Genomic DNA, 17924 nt, shown 5'->3' with positions numbered 1-17924 from the left:
ACTGAACAGGCTTCAGCTTCAGGCGCCGAGGGTCATTTAACGGGAATCTGCGTTAAATTTCTGTCTGTTAAAGCATCCAGGAAAAGCGGGCAAGCACCATTGCTCATTTTACAGAATAACGCATTTATAACTACACTGCCTCGGCTGTAAACAGCGCTCCAAGCTGTAACGTAAACGCGTCAAATCTGTCGTAAAATGCGCATGCGTCAACTTATTAACATTTGTGGATATAGGTAGCAGGTAAAATCGTTGCCCCTGACCAGAGTAAAACTTATTTGACCAACATACATATAAAATTTGCTTTATAAATTTCATAATCTCCCGCAAAGGCAACAAAACGCCATCGCGCAACGAGTTACCAGTTTCCCAATAGTAATAAATATCTCCAAAATGGCGGTGTTTTGCGACAAAAGGCTCTTAGGCTCTGGTTAAGACTGATTAGTTACATAACAATGAGGCTATGAACGGGTCGTCCTTTCACAGAATAGGAATTAAAAAGAAAAAAATATATATATGAAAGAGTCTGAGGAATGCTGTAAGTTTAATAAAAGCAAAAACAAAAATACAGTTGTAGTAGTAGCAATTAAGGTGCAAAATGTGTTAAAATTCACACCTAAATCACTGTAACAGAACAGGCATGAATATGATTTAGGTACGTGTCAGCTTTCATTACTACTTAAAAAAAAAAAAAAAAAAAAAAAAAAAAAAAAAAATGAAACCTCAGCCTAACCTTTTTTTTTTTTTTTTTAAAAAAAAACCCAAAAACAATACAATCACAGCATAAGGGACTTATTAAGAGACACTCCGGAGTCAATGGTTTATTTCTTCGCTCCGTTACTCTGTGTTTTGGCTTTCTCCTTTTCCAAATATTTCTGTTGAGGAAAAAAACAAGAGTGTTCAACAAGAGTGTCGATGTAATAATTCCTATATTTACTAATAAGAAAAGCAAAACTCTTAAAGTGTAATACATGATCTAGACCTCAGTCCTTTTCTGACGTCTTTCACAGCTGACAGAATGATGGGGATGGAAATAAAAAGTCACCTTAAGTTTATCGTAGTGTGCTTGGCTGCTGCAGTGGATCTTCTTCGCAGTTTCTTCATTAGAGTAAAACAGGAAACAGACTCTGCAGTAATATCCCATCTTCACAAACTCCACACCTGAAAAGAGTATGGGGTTCATCAATACGACTTACAAGGACTATATGGCACAAACAGTGACTAAAGTGGTCAATATTTTCCCTTAGTCGGGATTTTTTTTGACATCTTCACAGGTTGGTCTGAAGCATTTAGCAGCAAGCCGGCTTGATTTAGCGCCATACTAACATGATAGAGACTACTACTCTGTGAAGGAGACCAAATGCATGGGTCTGTTAAGTCAAACTGTGCAAAAAAAAAAAAAGAAAAAAGAAAGAAAGCTGTCTTACCCACTGGGACATTAGGATCATATGGCTCAAGAGTGGCATGGCTAGTTTCAGGCTTTATTTCAGATGGCGTTGCAGTAATGGGTTTTTCCTCAGTCCTCGTGGTATTCTCTGATTCGGGGGGAACGGCATCGGTCTCGTCATCTTGGGGCTCCTGGGCAAAGAAAAGCAGTGGATAAGTCAAGCACATCCTGTGTGTTAACCCCCCAGAGGTGTAAAGGTTAGCTTTACAACGGATATCTATACGATTTATGGAGCTGCAAAATAATGGCTACTAGGAAAAGAAAGAGCCAAGAAAAAAAACGTAGACATATACATATAGGACGGCTTGGGGGTGGGTAGATCATGGAGTCGTTTTCATTTTTGAATTTCCTTTAAGGTTTAAACATTTTGATGGATTGGTTTCTTAAAATCTTCACAAAATGTTAGCTGATGGACTGGACTGGATTAGTGAGGTTATTACCAGCTGTCTGCACTCTCATTGTGATGGCACCCATTCACTGCATAAGATCCAATGGTGAGCTAGTGATGTAATACTGAATTACTCCTATTCAGTTCCCTTGAAAAGCTAAACTCATCTATATCTTTAAATGGCTTGTGCTTTAGCATTTTTTCATTGTTGGCCAACCTGTTCCTTTAAAATTGACGGCTCATTCACAAATAAGCACGCTAGGCATGACAAATGTGACTATTCATGCTATGAACAAAAAAAAAAAAAGAGTTCACTCACAGTCTCCATATTCTGCTGCTCTGACGTGATTTTGATTTGTTCGTCCTCCTCACTCTTCACTTCAGGAAAGCTTTCCGTTGAAACATTTTGGCTTTCATTCTCTTCGAGGCCCTCCTCTTTCTCAGCTTTATCGGTGACCGGCTCTTCCACCTTCATCTTCTTGACAGAAGGCTCTTCCTCTTTCTTATTCTTACTTTTGCCAGATAAGCTGCTCTGGGACTCAGACTCTCCGGAGCGCTCCCTCTTGAGTGGCCTTTTATCCTCGGGCTCTGGGCTTGGAGGTCTGTGTCTGCGAGAAGATCATATTATCAAGAGATGCCTTCTTTGGAAAGAAAAAAAAACCCAAGAGAAACTGAATTTCCAACCAACCCATGTTTGAGTTGCTTATATTTCCTGCTCACGTAGACCAAAAGCCGTTTGCCTTCAAATTTAGGTCGATTTTCCTTGTAGGCCTCTGCCATTTTCTCAGCATCTTCCCATCGTTCCATTTCAATGAAGCACTGAGCAAAAACACCACCGATATATATATATAAAATCCAAATTTATCTTGCTTCTGTATCCGCCACAAAAGGGTTCAATTTTCACATTACCTCATTGCGTATTCGGTTCAGAAAGTATCTCTTCACTTTTCCAAATGGTTCTGCGATTTTCAGAATTAAGGCATCTGAGCCTTTGAAGGTTGGGATGTTACGAATGTAGAGGACTCTGCCGCTCTGTAGACATTGATACTTTTAGATACAAAGGCAGTGTTCTGGGAGAATACAGCAATAGCTCACACAAAAATAAATAATTGCTGTTAATTTTCTCTCACAACTAGGTGAATTTTTCCTGTGAACTGTAAAGAGTTTTATCTGAAACCAAGCAAGTTAGCAGCTGGCGGTATAAATAAATGGGCTCATGATCTTATGAAGTGTAACGATCGGTCTGTATGAGAAACTGACCAGTATTTACAACATTATTTGTAATCCAGAGCCTCAGGACACAGGAGTAGTTTCCGCAAATTAGTTATTTCTTAAAATTTGTTTCAAGTCACTTGCCTGCTTACGTAATCATGCAATGATGCCGCTCGTATCATTAAAGCCTCCCATAACGATGTGAAACGTGGATGCTTTACATGTCTGAAGTACAAAGCGAATAAACTACACTTCATCAGAACACATTTTTACATAAACCCATAAAAAGCTAATTTTCCCCCCTTCATTCAAGCGCTCGGTTCAGGCATGTGCCTAGTAGCGGCTCGTTGGTCTTCAGTCCAAGTCAAAAATGTTTTTTCAGTTCAGTGACTCTTGGAGGAAACGAAGCGCTAAATGATTCATTCATTGCAGGAACAGATATGCTGGTATTTTGGCTCATTTCCAGTCGAAGTGACTGTCGCTGATTGTGTGTTCCTTTTTATTTTTTTCTTATATTTAAAAGACGGGCAGCTGCTGATTTGAATGTTATAAATCAGTTATAGCTAAAAAAAAAATATATTTTTACTGTTCTACTGAATAAAAAGCAACTCTTAGTAAATTAACAGCAATTTTTTATTTTGGGCTAAATTATGTCTTTAATAAGCCCAAGCCTTACCTGGATGGTTGGATAGGATTGGGAATGATAGACCTTAACAGGCTTTCCACACACAGATGGCATGACATTTCCACTGTAGAAACTAGCCATTGCTCTTGCCTCTTGTTCATTGGAGAGCTCCAGAAAGGCCTAAAACGGAGCATCAAAAAAACAACAACCTTCAGGCTATTTGAGCATAATTCACTGGCTTATAACTGACGGAACGACAAAAACATTCTCTCCAGCCAAACTGCAATAACTTAAACAGCATGCGTAATAAACATTTTATTAAATGACCTAGCATCGGAATGGTTTTGATAGCGATTGTGAGTGAGGTGGCCTGAACAGAACCTCTGAGAGCCTCAGTTACCTCAGGCCTCACGTCCAGAACCAGGTGGCGCACCACTTTACCAAACGGCTTTGCAAGAGCAAGGACTTCATCCAGATAACCGTAGCCGCGTTTAAACCCAACGACATTCACAACTCTCAGTCCCTACAATTAGAGAACATACATTAATAAATCTAACAAAATCAGTAAATCAACGTGCAAACATTGCTTGCAAATTAAAGTATGAAAGAAATAAGCGACTTACTCCATTATCCTTGGAGTTTCCTGAAACATAAAAGATGAGAAGATGCGTCATTTAAATCTTTTTAAGATGTCTTTTATGCTCACCATGGCATTTGATTGGAAATACAGTAAAAACATTAATATTGTAACATATTATGAAAAACGTTTTCCTGGAATATAATGCTGAATTGTTAGCATCATCACTCCAGCTAATATTTTGAAACTTTTTTGTAGCAACGTATAATTCTTTAACACTTTTGGACAATTAAATGGTATTAATTAAAATTATGATAAATCTTACTGATCCTTTTTAGTGGTAATGATGTCAATAATTGGGTGTCAGCCTCTCTTCTGTTTGTTCTAGCTAATTAAAGACAGCAAAGTCATGAGTGATTGTCAAGAGCAGTACCTGATGTGTTTTTAACTCTGGACTTTGAGTCTTGTTTCTCAGCGTCCTCCTCTTCCGCTAGCTCATCAAGAGTAACAAACTCATCTATGTTCTCAGGAAAATCGGTTTCATTCTGACCCTCCTAGAAGCAGATACAACGAGTCAACAGAACTGCAGGTCAAAAGAGTGAAAAACATGCAATTTATATTAAAGGAGTACAAGAAAAAAAAAGAACATACAAGCTGTAATGATCAGGGCTGTCAAGCTCCAAAAAGGACAAATGAGCATAAAAGTAATTCATATGATTATACAGCTTCTTGGAATACAACAGATGAGTGATATAGACTACTTAAACTAAAATTAATCGGTTAAAGCAGCAATCTGCTGAAAGTGGATTGGACAAAACACTTGTAGCCAGTCACAAGTAAGGGGTGTGTCCACTCATCATGGGGGAGGAGCCTTATACAAAACACGTCATAATAGAAAGCTCTCCCTGCACGACATTTGTAAAGTTAAAAAGCATATTTTGGTCATTCAAGAAGACTGGTATATTATCCTTATTTCACTTGTATATTTTGTAACTTGTAACTGTATAAGTGCCAAAATGCCAATGTGTTAAACCGGAAACACTGACGGTATTTTTAGTTATATCTGACAACAACAGTAAATGTAACGCTACTGTTTGCTGCATACTTTTAATTAAGCTGTTTTTGGTCCCTTCTGGTGCTTGACAGACTCTGGATTTAAATTAATACTTCTTCAGGTTCAAGAGAAAAGAACAATACAAAAAAATAAAACAAAAAATTAAAAAGCAGTGTCAAATGTCCTGCCTGCTCTCCATTGTCCTCTTCAGCACCCTCATCTTCAGGTTGCTCTTCATTTTGTTCCTCAAAGTCTTTAGGATGATCAGAGGTGTCCTCCTTCTGCTCTGCTTCGGATGCTGCAGGTTCCTCCACCTCAGTCTCTTCCTGTTTTTCATCAGAATCCTCCTGATTCTCCGCAGTCTCTGCATCATAGGAAGTGTCTCCGGCTTGCTGACCGTCAGGGTCCTCCTCCTCCTCCTCCTCCACATTGGTGTCATCAATCTCTTCTTGCTGTTCAGTGGCTTCCTCTGGATCACAGGAGATTTCTACATCTGGATCTGCTTCTTCAAAACCTTCTTCGTCTCCATCTCGCGCTTCCATAACATCAGCATCTTCGTCTCCTGACCCAACGCCTTGGGCTTCTGCTTCCTTAGGCTTTGGTACCTCTTCTTTCTCAACAGAGCTCCCTTTGGATTTGGATGTAGAGGAGGACCTCTGGGTTTTCGATGAAGGTTTATCAGGAGTTCTGCTGGTGGTACTGCTGCTAATGCTGCTCTTACGGGGAGGTACTTCCCTTGGTTGATCGCCCTTGCCTGGTGGGACCCTGGAACATCAAGCACATTTACAGGACACCTGGATTTGTTTTCTTTTTAAAGCTGTAAGTGGTTTCTCTGGAAAGGACGAACAACTTACGTTAGAGTCTTATATTTTGTGCAGATGTTCAGGCGAATGGACCTTTTATTGATAGTCAAAGGATTGAGGGTGTAGTACTTCACCAGCATCTCTGCATCCTCAGCACTGCTCAGTTGAATAAATGCCTGTTTTAAAAGTATTCAAAGTGAAAAAAAACTCAGAACAAAGTGATATGTCATATATCCACAGCTTTTTTCAATGCAAAGCCAAACAAGCTTTTCTGTAGACTGTGCAATTAGATTAGTTTTGCAATCCCTCCATGATCTGTGACTCGCAAGCATGAGATACTAAGTAAAAGATCTTAATTGAATCCCCTACAAACTTCATTAGAGTTAATAAGCTTGACTTAGTTCAACAAATCAGCTCAAAAAAAAAAAAAAAAAAAAAAAAAGAACAGTTAAAAATTCAGTTTTAGCATCCCTCAACATAAGTTCACAAAAGTTCAACAGCTGCAATTTTCACTATTACCTTATAAAAAGTACACAAGTACTTTGAAAGCAATGCAAGCCATTTTGGATAAAAGCATCTGCCAAATTCAGATTTTCACTACTTTGAACAGTTTTTGCTAACTATTTTAAAATTATGGTTTCTTTGTTATAAAAACAAATTACTACTAGAGCAGTTAAAAAAATAATACTGGGATAATTATATAAATACTGGGTGGAGACCCATAAAAAAGGACACTTTTAAAAGATGCATGCTGCATATATAACTTACCTCATCATTCAAAAATAGATGCTTCTCAACTGTGCCAAATCTTCGAGCTATTGGGAGGAGCTCCATTTTCTTATCACCACCTCGTGGTAAATTGGAGAAAAACACCACCTGGCTGACTGGTCTCTTCATGGGCCTAGTGTCTCTGTCTGTCCTTCCACTTTTCTTTAGGGACAAAACAAATAAGGTTTAGTTGGGCTGACTGGTTGATCCGAACAACTTCAAAAATAAATAAAATAATAAATGGAGTCATTCTTACCTCAATAGCCATCAGTTCCTTTGACAAATAAATGTGTATTTCTTTCCCATGCAAAATGGCAGGTTTACGTTGGTAATAATTAGCCATGGCCAAAGCCTCCTCATGAGTTTGCATCTCCAGGAAAGCCTTTGAAAAATACAATATGAATGTAACAAACTTTATGGTATTACTTACTCAGAACAGATACCAATTATGGGCATTCACATTCCAAACTGAGGTAAAAATGTCACTGTCATGTCTCTTGATCTTCAATGACCGTTCATATGTTATATGTACTACCTTGTTCTTCAGTATCAGATGTTCACAGATGGTGCCAAAGGGTTTTGCCAAGGCAAACAGGCTGTTTGGAGACATCGGCTTCCTTTCGTATTTTGCCACGACCACCCTGCTTCTTATCTAAAAGAATTATATAAGCACTACAATAACCATTCACTTAATAAAAAAAAAAAGAAGAAAATAGTCCTAATTATATATAATAAACCAGTATGTTAATTACAGATGCCTTTCACTATTATAGGAATATTAAAGGTGCACTTAATAATATTGACGTTTTAATGGGTACTGCAGTCCAAATTTAAAATACTAAAGATATTAAAAAGGACCGTAGCATCGTTTTAACGACGTTAGCATTTTAACGTCTTAAAAAAAATAGGATAACATTCAGTACATTTTTACCTTGGGTGGTATTGTAGAATAAGATGTCATTTTACTTGTCATTCCCATACCGGAATCAGATCCTGAAAAAAAAAATTACATTTAAATTTAAATTTCAAGACTGATTTAAAGAGCCCCAGGTAACCAAAAGTTGACATTGTAGGGTCTTTGTTAAATCAGTGAAACCCACAAGAAAGCATTTACATTACAGACTGCTTTCAAGAACACAGAACAAAAGTGGATTGGCAATTCAGCCAAAAGTTAGAAAGAATTTCCACTGTTGAAACAATTTTTTTTAGACCAGACTGCATCTGATCACAGATTTATTACCCCAGCTGGAGCTCATCCCTGTTCTTTGAAGACTAGCACCAATTGGAGCTGCCCCCAACAAGCCATCTGAACGATTCTTTGAGTCCAAGGAAAGGGTCGTCGACCTGAGAAGAATTTATATTTAATGCTCTAAAGCAACAGTTTTATTCATAAAAAGCATGATGCATCAAACTTGTGAATGAAGTATCTGAGAAACCATTGGTGACATACTTGCGACTAGAGGGCAATTGAGGATCCCAGTCTGGGTACCTTTAAAACAACAGGAAAAAGGTTTTTCAGGATACTTTTGAATTGCTGAGCTAAATGTTTAACACTTAAATGAAAAACTGCAAGAGCTATGGTTAGCAACCATGTCTAAGCAACTTATTAATTTATTAATGCACTAGAATTACAGGCTCTCATATAATAATCATTAGTCATTGAGGTTACATAAAAAAAATAATAAAAATTGGTCAAAAAGCAAATGTGTATGCGTGTATACACATACACACGCTTGCTTTAAAACAATTAGATAGCTAAAATGTTCATAACAGAACCATTATCTTTAATCGGCTATGAATTTCGAGGGGTCTACTTTGATTCATGCTGACAAACTGGCAAGTTAATTTCTTTTAACTGTGGTGTTGGAGAAAAATCCATTTATTACCTATTGGCCACTTTTTGAGCATAAACCTCTTAACTCTATCGTAACTCTTCAACACTTTGGAGATTAATTTAGGTATTTTCTTTTAGAACCATTTAAGCTTTTTGAATCAGGTCCATGATTTGTATTTGTGTGTGTGTGTGTGTGTGTGTTAGGGCTTTGCTGATAGATGACAATATCATGTATTGATGATAGTCAGAAATATTGACAATACCAGATGTTTTTGTCAAGACAATATTAGGCTCATTCTCCTATTATATAACACTATTATTATTATTGGGCTATTATTATCCAATTGCCCTTCTATTTCACCTCAGCGCCGCACATATACGCAAATGAGGCTTTTCCTCCTCAGAAATGTGATGATAGATTGTCAAGAGTGCTAAAAAAGACTTTCAGACGTCTTTAACAGCTATGAATGAACATGACGAAACTGCATTGACACCAGCATTTCAATTTCTTTACAACACATTAACAAAAAAACAAAACAATGATGCTTATTCTTCATCATTGTTGTTATGATACAAAAATCCAGTTAATAAGTTATCAGTCTAAAACAGGGCTTGTCGTGGGGCGCAAGGTCCAGAACGCTTTATCATGTATTTGATTCTGTTTAACTTTACTCCAAAAATATGAACTTGCTTAGTATTAGAAATACTTCTCTTTAACGTGCTAGTTTATGTCGAATATTTTGTGTTAAACTGTTGGTCTTTAAAATATTTTGATTTTCACCTCGATTCATTTTTATAATTAACTCTTCCGCCAATAGCAATGTATGACTGTTTGTATATTTAACACGTCGGTTTTTCAGTACGTTTGAAAGTATATTATTTTGTTAGGGTTTTAAAGAAACTTGTTTAATATCTGTTCCAGAAGACCCAAAGTTTGCTTCTAAATAACACCATGCATTTCACGTCAATGAAAGGTTTTCACTTACATTTGCAGAAGGAGTCTGCGGTTTTCAGAGTGGCGAATCCCATTTGTGTGTTGAGTCCATTCCTTCACAAACACAGGAAAGCACGAAAAAAATTACTTTAATAAAACATAACGACACTGCTTGCACATGACAGTAAACTGGCTGTGAGATCTAATCAATTCAAGGCTTGCCAAAGTGGCTCAGAGCTAGCTTGACAAGTTTTTTTGGACTAAATACGAGCAAAAAAATGAGTACTGGTATGGATGTGAAAAACTATCTGTCCTAACTGGAGCCAAGCATAAAGACCAAGAAGTCAGTAATACAGCTAACAACGAATTTTTTTGTACTCCAATTTGATGTTAAGCAAAACTAAGAGAAAAATGGTGTTTAAAGAGGGTCTTCTTCAATAAGCAGGACTCAAGAAGGAGGAAGTGTGTGTGCAGAAGGCAAGCGGCTTGAATTACTCACCATGACAGAGTGCACATCAAAATCACAAAGGGAGCACACATGGGGAAACATGAGGGGCATGACTCCCAAGAAATCCTGCACTTTTCCCTGAGACGGGGTGCCCATCCTTCTCTGCATGAACATGTCGTCAGATGCCGATGACGTCGACATGCCAAGGCTGCGGTAGGAGTCATGGGAAAGATCGGAATACTGGCGGTCTCGGCCGCTACCGCTGCTGTAATCTAACATGTCGTATCCACGACTGGACGATTCTTGCATGGAAGAATAACCGAAGTCGCCCTGCGAGCGGCTCTGAGACTGCCCTCCGGAGCGGTCCAATCTTCCGCCCTGCGAGCCGCCCCAATCGTCTCGGCCGCCTCTGTACGAAGTCTCAGAAGAAAGGCTCGACATGTCGCCAGTCATGCGGCGGCCGGCTTCCATCTTGCGGTTCTTAAGTTGCATGATAAGATGGGGCAAGGTCTCCACGCTGATGTTCTCCTCCGGAACCTGCGCCAGCGCGTCCAGATCGGTGGGCGACAGGCCTAGGCTGGCAAACAGTTTCATGGTATTGCTAATGTGGCTGCCCGCTCGGCGGGACAGCTGAGAGTCGTGGTCTTTTCCCTCCCCTCCACCCAAACCAGACATGCCACTATGAGACTGGGAAGACGAGCCGTAGGGGTCCGAGTGCGTCTCGCCCATACTAAAGTTCAAAGTCTCGGCGGCTGCCAAAAGCCCGCGGCCAACAGCAAAGCCTTTCTGAGCGTCATCACCGGTCAGTTTCTGGGACATGACGGCGCTCTGGACGAGTGGTAAAAGAGAGGAACAAAGCGAATCAAAAAGTCCCCAGAAAGACAATCCGTCGATTTAAGCCTGGATCGAGAAAAGAGAGCTCCTCCAGAATGAAACAGGTCTGCAGAAACACAATGGAGCAATGATTTCTAGCATGCTCGCGAAATGGTTAGCAGTGGCATAGGAAAGCAAGACAGTGAGCTCCACAAATCCATACAATGCAAGTCAAAATTATTTACAAATGACAGGGCTACAAATGGACAGATTGGTACGTTGACCAAATAGACCATAAAATGAAGATTTAAAAGATATCACGAAGAGCAATTTATTTGGAGAGTACAACAGAGCTTAGAAGAAAATAAATATAAAATTTAGATCCTTAAATGTGGATGGGAAAGACAGGGAAAGCATTGCAGTTTCTCGGTCAGGAGAGAACAAGGGAGAGCGTTTCATGCCTTTAAGTTGTACTTCATGACCAAAATCAACTACAAATCAGAAATCCATGAACGGAAAACCAATTTAATCCGAAATAAAGCCAATCAACTTTAGCGCTTAAATAATTTGGCATCAAGAGGTCTTGATAACGGCCAATAGTTGGGCTCAAGTGAAACACACGGAGCGCAAAGAGAGCACAGGACTTTCTGAACAAGGTATGCATCTTCATCCAAAGAAAAGTGAAATTTAACACATTTACTGTGACTTGAAACTGTGGTGTTTGGAATGGAAAAGTCAAAATGGGGAAAAATATATATACAAGCACATAATGGTGACTCACTTGACAAGCTATTTATTTTTATTATTTTATTCAGAAGGTTGTTTTTTGGTAAGCTGAAATGAGAAAAGTGTCTTATAAAACAGGCTGACATCTGCAGTATCGGTATTAGTATAAAAACAGTGGTTTACAGTGATGCCAAAACATTTTTTTATAAAATCTCAAAATAACTGAATTGCTTGACACACGAAAAAACTATTTGATGGACTTGTATGAATGAAAGTTTGACATTGACGGGAACAATCAAACATACAGCAGGTACTGTGTGTGACCGCTGGACATAACTAAACTCATAAGTTCACTTTGCATTACTTCAAAATCTCCTCTAATTACAAAATTGAAATCACTTACATCTGATTGGACAGTATGGTTTCAACCATCTATCACTGTGGCAACCAATACAAACTGCTGTTCTTGTTGCAACAATTTGTCACAGAAGAATATCACATAAAATTCTATTAATTTGGTATTAAGTGTTTTTACTATTATTAATGCTTTGTAATCATATGATAAACATCAGGCATATTTAATACATAATGGAACGAAAAAAAGAAAAGAAACATTTAATAATTTATACAGACTATTAGGGGCAAACCTACATTTTTGCAATACTTATGTTAGTTATGCAATACTTCATTGGATTAAAGCCTTTAAGTACACAGCCATGTACTTTTGACTTTTAGTCCGCTTCCCAAATACTGTTTTGTTCACTTTGTTTGCTTGACTTGCAGCAAAAAAGGAAAATGAAAGTGGGCAAAAACAATTCCTTTACAATAGCTGCTATAAAAGTGGGCAGGTGCTGTTGACTGAAGAGGAAAGGGTCTGTATGCGTGTATTCTTGTGTTTAAAGACTTTCTGAGCACCTGAGACTTTCTAATGCAATGTAAACTGATTGCAAGACCAGAAAGGATGGTGGGAAGATAAGAAACGCTATGATGCAAGGCATTGAAATAGATACAGCTGATAAGATTTGAATGTTTTGTGGCGTTACTTCATACTGTGTGGAAAAGGCTGATTAAGTTAGACTGAAATTATATGCATTATTTAAAGAGAATATATCGGCACAGTGCAAGTCAGAACTGGAATGGGGCTCGTTAAACACCGGATTTAACACAAATGCGTACACATGGCAATGGCACTGCTATCCAGATCGAGTGCGGATGAAAGAAATGCAGAGTGCATTGGACAGAAACCTCACAAGTGTTGAAAGAGTATCCCAGAAAACGACGCCTTTTGAATAACGAAAGTGTCCGCCGAGCGTCAATAGGACGCTTTAATAACAGCGTTCCCCTCGTTTTAAGACAGTAAGCTTACATTAACCACGAAACTGTGAAAATATCGTATTTAGGCGAGTCGCGTAAGTCAATTAAGATGAGAAAACTATGGGGGGCAAGGCCACAGGTCCGAAAGAGCAAGACAGGGCCTAACGTTACACCGCAACCTTGCAACCTTTAAATGCGCGACTCTGCAGCTCGGGACTAATAAAGCCGATACTCGTAACACAGACGGCTTAACAGAATATATGTCATTCGAATGCACTGTGGTGTTACTTACATTGTTTTATTTCTCCCAACCTTTGAGTTGAAGTCCTTTGCGTCGCTCAATGTGAAACGCGATCTACGGCCAGGGCAACTGCGCGAAGACGGAAATGACCACGAGCGACGTCACTTCCGATGTGAATTGCAAAATAAAAGCCCCGACGTTAGCCGGTTTTCGTCAAAACGGATTCTGAGCAGCTCTTTTAATTAAATTTTTTTACTGTTGATTAATGAAACTCTGGGTGTGACATGATATGTGATATCACTGCCGTAATGTAATCAGATTTTAGGATTCAGAGACACAACCCCTCTGGTTTAGAATGGCTTAGGTCATGCGCATCATGTGCTTGTTATATACATGTAACTTGTATCAGGGAGAAGCTACAAAAGATGCAAAGCAGTTGGTTTATCAAAATATCAATGTGCTGTAATTGGTCTTCAGGTGAAAATGACGGTCAATGAAAAGACAAGACTTGCACCCAGTGCCGCATACAAAATCCCTGGCATTTCGACCCATCTGTTCAGTTCAAGCGTGCAGAGACAGAAGAAAGTACTCGTCTCGTGGGTTTGGTTTTGAAAATGTTAAATAGTGCCATGAAGTGCCTCACGGGTAAACCAATGCAGTTCATTAAGACACGGCGTTATCATTTTTTTAAATATTGATTTTGTTATAATCAGAGAAATAAAGCTGACAAATAGAACATTTCAGTCATTACTTGACTAACACCTAATATATATATTTTTATATTTTAATATATATATATATATATATATATATATATATATATATATATATATATATATATATATATATATTATTATTATTATTTTGATGTTTGATTTTTAAGTATTATTTAGTTTAATTTTAAAAACCTTAACTTCATCTACAATTAAAACAAATGTTTTATTTGTATTAAAAAAAAACTTTAAAATTAGTAATTAAATAGAATTGTCTATGTATATAACTAAATAGTGACTGTTTTGTGACTCCAATGGATTACTGTATTGTCATGTTAGCCGATATTTAATTCTCAAAGCATTTTACTTTAACACCGTTTTTATTTTAACACACATTTTATATCAAAACAACCAGACCGTAACTGACTAAAAGGCTTTTTTTTCAGAAATTGTGTGTGAATTTTCTTTCGACGTTCAGAAACGATGCTGTCTTTTCACCCTTCCGTTGGTCAATTATGACCATCTCCATCATAAACCCATTCGTAAATCCCATCCTCTCCTGCGCAGGACTCATGGTAGCAGGCCTTACAGTTGCTGCATCTGACCCACGCTTCGGCAGCTTTCAGATCCCCGTCTGACCGTGGTTTATGAAGCAGCCTCTGCACTTGTAGGAGCTGGCTGTTTCATTCAGTTCGTTTCTCTGCTTTAAACGTCCGTCGTAAATAAGGTGCTCTGAGTTTCTTTGTAAATATGGCACACTCTTTGCTCTGGGTGTCTTTACACCCCTTTGGCTTTTCTGTATGACCACAAAGTCTGTAAAAGATGGCTCTTCTTTAGAGCGGTTATCGGTGCTGCAATGTGCGCCGCCATCAACGATAAACTTGTTCATCGGGAACGCCCCCGTTGTTCTGAACGCCTCTTTGGCCATTTCCGCTTTCGCAGACTTCTTCCAAGCTTCCGTGAAAACTGAACAATCGCGTGCTTTGGGCGGCTGCTTTCCTGCGCACCGCCTATTCCACTTGCGGCTCGCTTCACACCAGTGGCGTTTGAGGCTCTCAAACAGAGGCGCGTTGGCCGGCTGCGGCGCAGGAAAGCACACGACTTCCACGCGGTTCTGCTTCAAGACGCGGAGGAGGGTGAGGTTGAAGACGTGGCTGCTTTGGCCCTCGAGGAGCAGGAGGTGGGGCCTGGAGTCGTCTTTTGGGAGCCGCGCCACAAACATTTCCCCCCACTCAGTGAACAGCTCTGCTGTTATCCAGCCATTATCCGACGCTCTCACGCACAGAGACTCACCCATCCACTCCCTTCTCCCATTAATTCCCTTGAAAATGATCAGCGGAGGAGCAAATCCGCCACTGGCATTGAACGCTGCTAGTACAGTCGAGGCCGTTTCTTCTTCGGTTTCGCAGGGATCTTCTTTCTCGCCAGATAGTTGAGAGGAGCACTTGTCTTGTAGTCCTGATACGTCACACTTCCAAATATGCGAAGGGACGTCTTTAATCCCCAAGGCACCAAGCGTGTTTTCATACATCGCAAACCATTTTTCCAGCTCTTCTTCATTCATTTTCGTAGCTGGCGACATGGCCTCCGGTTTCTTTATTTTCAGCCCGGGGTTTCGCTTCATGAAGCCCTCGAACCAGTAATAGCCTGCCTTTTGCTTCTCTTCTGAAAACCCTCGGATGCCGTTTATCTTGGCGAACTCGAAAGCGAGAGACTGAACATCAGTCTTCCTCAAAGAGAAGCCTCTCTCTGAAAGCAAGGTGAGAAGGCGCGCTAGCTCCCGCTCAGATTCAACGGGGATGAATGGTTTTCTTCCAGACGCGTGCTCGGATCCCTCCACGAGTCCTTTCACGCGTCTCTGAAGGGTAGTTTTTGGCACGTTCCACTTCCTTGCCAGCAATCGTAGCGCAGGCCTCTGCCCCGAATCAGCCTGCGCTTTATACTCCTCTATTGCAGCTTTCATTCGCTCTTCACTCCACTGATTCATCTTCAGGCCTTTTCTTCCTTTGAACTCGCTTTGCATTTCCATTTTTCCTTGAAAAGGTAAAAGTCAGAATGCTGTTGAATCAGGTCTAATATCCCGGCATCCCTGTTACTCAACTAATATTATTATATTTTGAACATATGTTCATTCTAGCTTGTACTAGATCAGTATCAGTTATTTATTAAGTTAGAATTTGCTATAAGCATTTAAAAGTTGGGGATAAGTACAATTTTTAATGCTTTTTAAAGAAGTCTATTGCTCACAAAGGCTGTAATTATTTGATCAAAAATTTAAAAAAAAATTATTTGCGGATTTATTAGCACTATCGCAAACTCTTGTGCCGCTTAATATTTTTTAGAACCTGTGATGCTTTTTTTAAATATTCAATAATTAATAAAAAAGCTAAGAAGAATAACATTTATTTAAAACTGAAACATTTTCAATCAGTATAAGTGTTTACCATCACATTTTGACATCAATTTATCAAACGCGTGAATAAAAATAGTAATCTGTTAAAAAAAAAAAAATATTTACACAAACACACATATACATATATACACATATGACATTACATTAGCATCCATTTTAGCACAGCTAAGTTAAAAGTTAAAGTCAGGGGGATTATTAGTAAGCATCAGGCTTCTGACATGATGCATGGCATGATAACTTATATGATAAATAATCATAATGCATCAGAATACTGTAGTGTCCCACATTAACAGATAGCCACTGTCCCACTTTACCTAGCACGTTTAGCTACGCTAAGTGGGTCATTACTTAAATATCCTTACAAGTGCACACACGCAATTTTGTGAGGCATTTGCACATTAAAAAAAAACATTTGAAATAACATGCAAAGTAATTACTACCGATTTCATTCAAAGGCAGTGTTTGTCAGCGCACTTACCACGTGCTTGTTGTGGCCGGTTGTGTTGAAGCGTGACCACGCCCACCCCAGTGACGTCAGGCAAATGAGAACGGCGTGAATAGTAATTATTCATGACTGCTGCGACGTGATTTGCTCTTCACATTTAAAGGGCACTCCGGCGTGAAAATGAATTCGACCCACTTTATCCGATGTCCCACTTTTTCAGACATGACTCTAAAAATAGTGTTGAAATGCAAAGAAGGTTTCCTGAGGTAACTGCAAACTGGTTTGCATTAAAAGGCAGGCCATGGAATATATGCTTATTAACAAACATTCAATGTTAGAGGAGAGAAAGGCCACGCGGAAGGTTTCTAAATACCACAATCAATTTACAGGCCCTGACATTTCTCATTTACACAGAATTTAGCACACACTTTTTATTCAAGGCATCTTACATTGCATTTTAACAGCCTCATTACAACAACCTGGGTCATTACACTACACACACACACGTTGGGTTTCCATGTTTTATGGGGACTTTCCTAAACTTAAACCTAAACCTACCCCTTACAGGAAAATATTGCCAATTTTAGATTTTCTAAAAATTAAAGTTTTATAAGCTTTCCTCACGGGGATACTGAAAAATGTTAAAATGTACTATTTACCGGTATTCCTATCCTTGTGGGGGCCCCATTTGGTCCCCATAACGTGATAAATACCAGGTGCGCACACACACACACACACACAGCAGTTAAAAATTAATATATAATTTTTATAATAAACATTTTTATATTTAGGATTTCCTTTATTATTTCTTTTCGTTTTATATAAATAGATATAAATAAATACAATCAAAAATGGCAAATGTTACTTTTGCAAAGAGCTAAATTAAAATAACATATTTTGAGCACTTTGCACAGCTTTACAAATCACAGACGTTATTAATAACGCTTTTGTCTGTTTAACGTATTCCTTGAACTTGGCCTGCATGTGCTTTATTCAGTTAAACCTTTCACTCTTATCCTGAGCTTTTCTTCTTCTGAATTATTGACCTCAACCATAAGGACAAGTTGTCCCAATATTAAACAGTGCAATGTCTAAAGTACAAGCCCATGAGACATGTACGCCAATGAGATAATTATTGATGTGTGAATCAGGTCATATCTTTGAAATGATAA

The 17924-nt window shown here is 38.8% G+C and overlaps 2 protein-coding genes across 2 annotated transcripts; both read right to left on the bottom strand.

Moving 5' to 3' along the window:
- Positions 1-524: 524 nt before the first annotated feature.
- On the bottom strand, positions 525-13365 carry matr3l1.2 (matrin 3-like 1.2). The gene is made up of 21 exons (XM_043257504.1): positions 13233-13365; positions 10139-11027; positions 9692-9753; positions 8322-8360; positions 8112-8215; positions 7803-7864; positions 7407-7523; positions 7128-7253; positions 6872-7033; positions 6155-6279; positions 5489-6065; positions 4680-4800; positions 4293-4312; positions 4070-4192; positions 3721-3849; positions 2742-2864; positions 2521-2651; positions 2152-2440; positions 1425-1575; positions 1043-1158; positions 525-872 (listed from the first exon to the last, which is right to left on the bottom strand). The coding sequence occupies exons 2-21, from the start codon at positions 10904-10906 to the stop codon at positions 819-821; spliced, it is 3399 nt and encodes a 1132-aa protein (XP_043113439.1). The 5' UTR covers positions 10907-11027; positions 13233-13365; the 3' UTR covers positions 525-818.
- Positions 13366-14255: 890 nt separating this feature from the next.
- On the bottom strand, positions 14256-16820 carry si:rp71-1d10.8. The gene is made up of 2 exons (XM_043256774.1): positions 16786-16820; positions 14256-15928 (listed from the first exon to the last, which is right to left on the bottom strand). Exon 2 carries the CDS (start codon positions 15921-15923, stop codon positions 14517-14519), a length of 1407 nt encoding a protein of 468 aa, XP_043112709.1. The 5' UTR covers positions 15924-15928; positions 16786-16820; the 3' UTR covers positions 14256-14516.
- Between the last annotated feature and the right edge of the window lie 1104 nt (positions 16821-17924).

The sequence above is a fragment of the Puntigrus tetrazona genome, chromosome 14 (genome assembly GCF_018831695.1).
Source record: "Puntigrus tetrazona isolate hp1 chromosome 14, ASM1883169v1, whole genome shotgun sequence".
NCBI lineage: Eukaryota > Metazoa > Chordata > Actinopteri > Cypriniformes > Cyprinidae > Puntigrus > Puntigrus tetrazona.
Note: the sequence above shows the minus strand (reverse complement) of the source record. Positions and strands in the feature narration are given on the sequence as shown.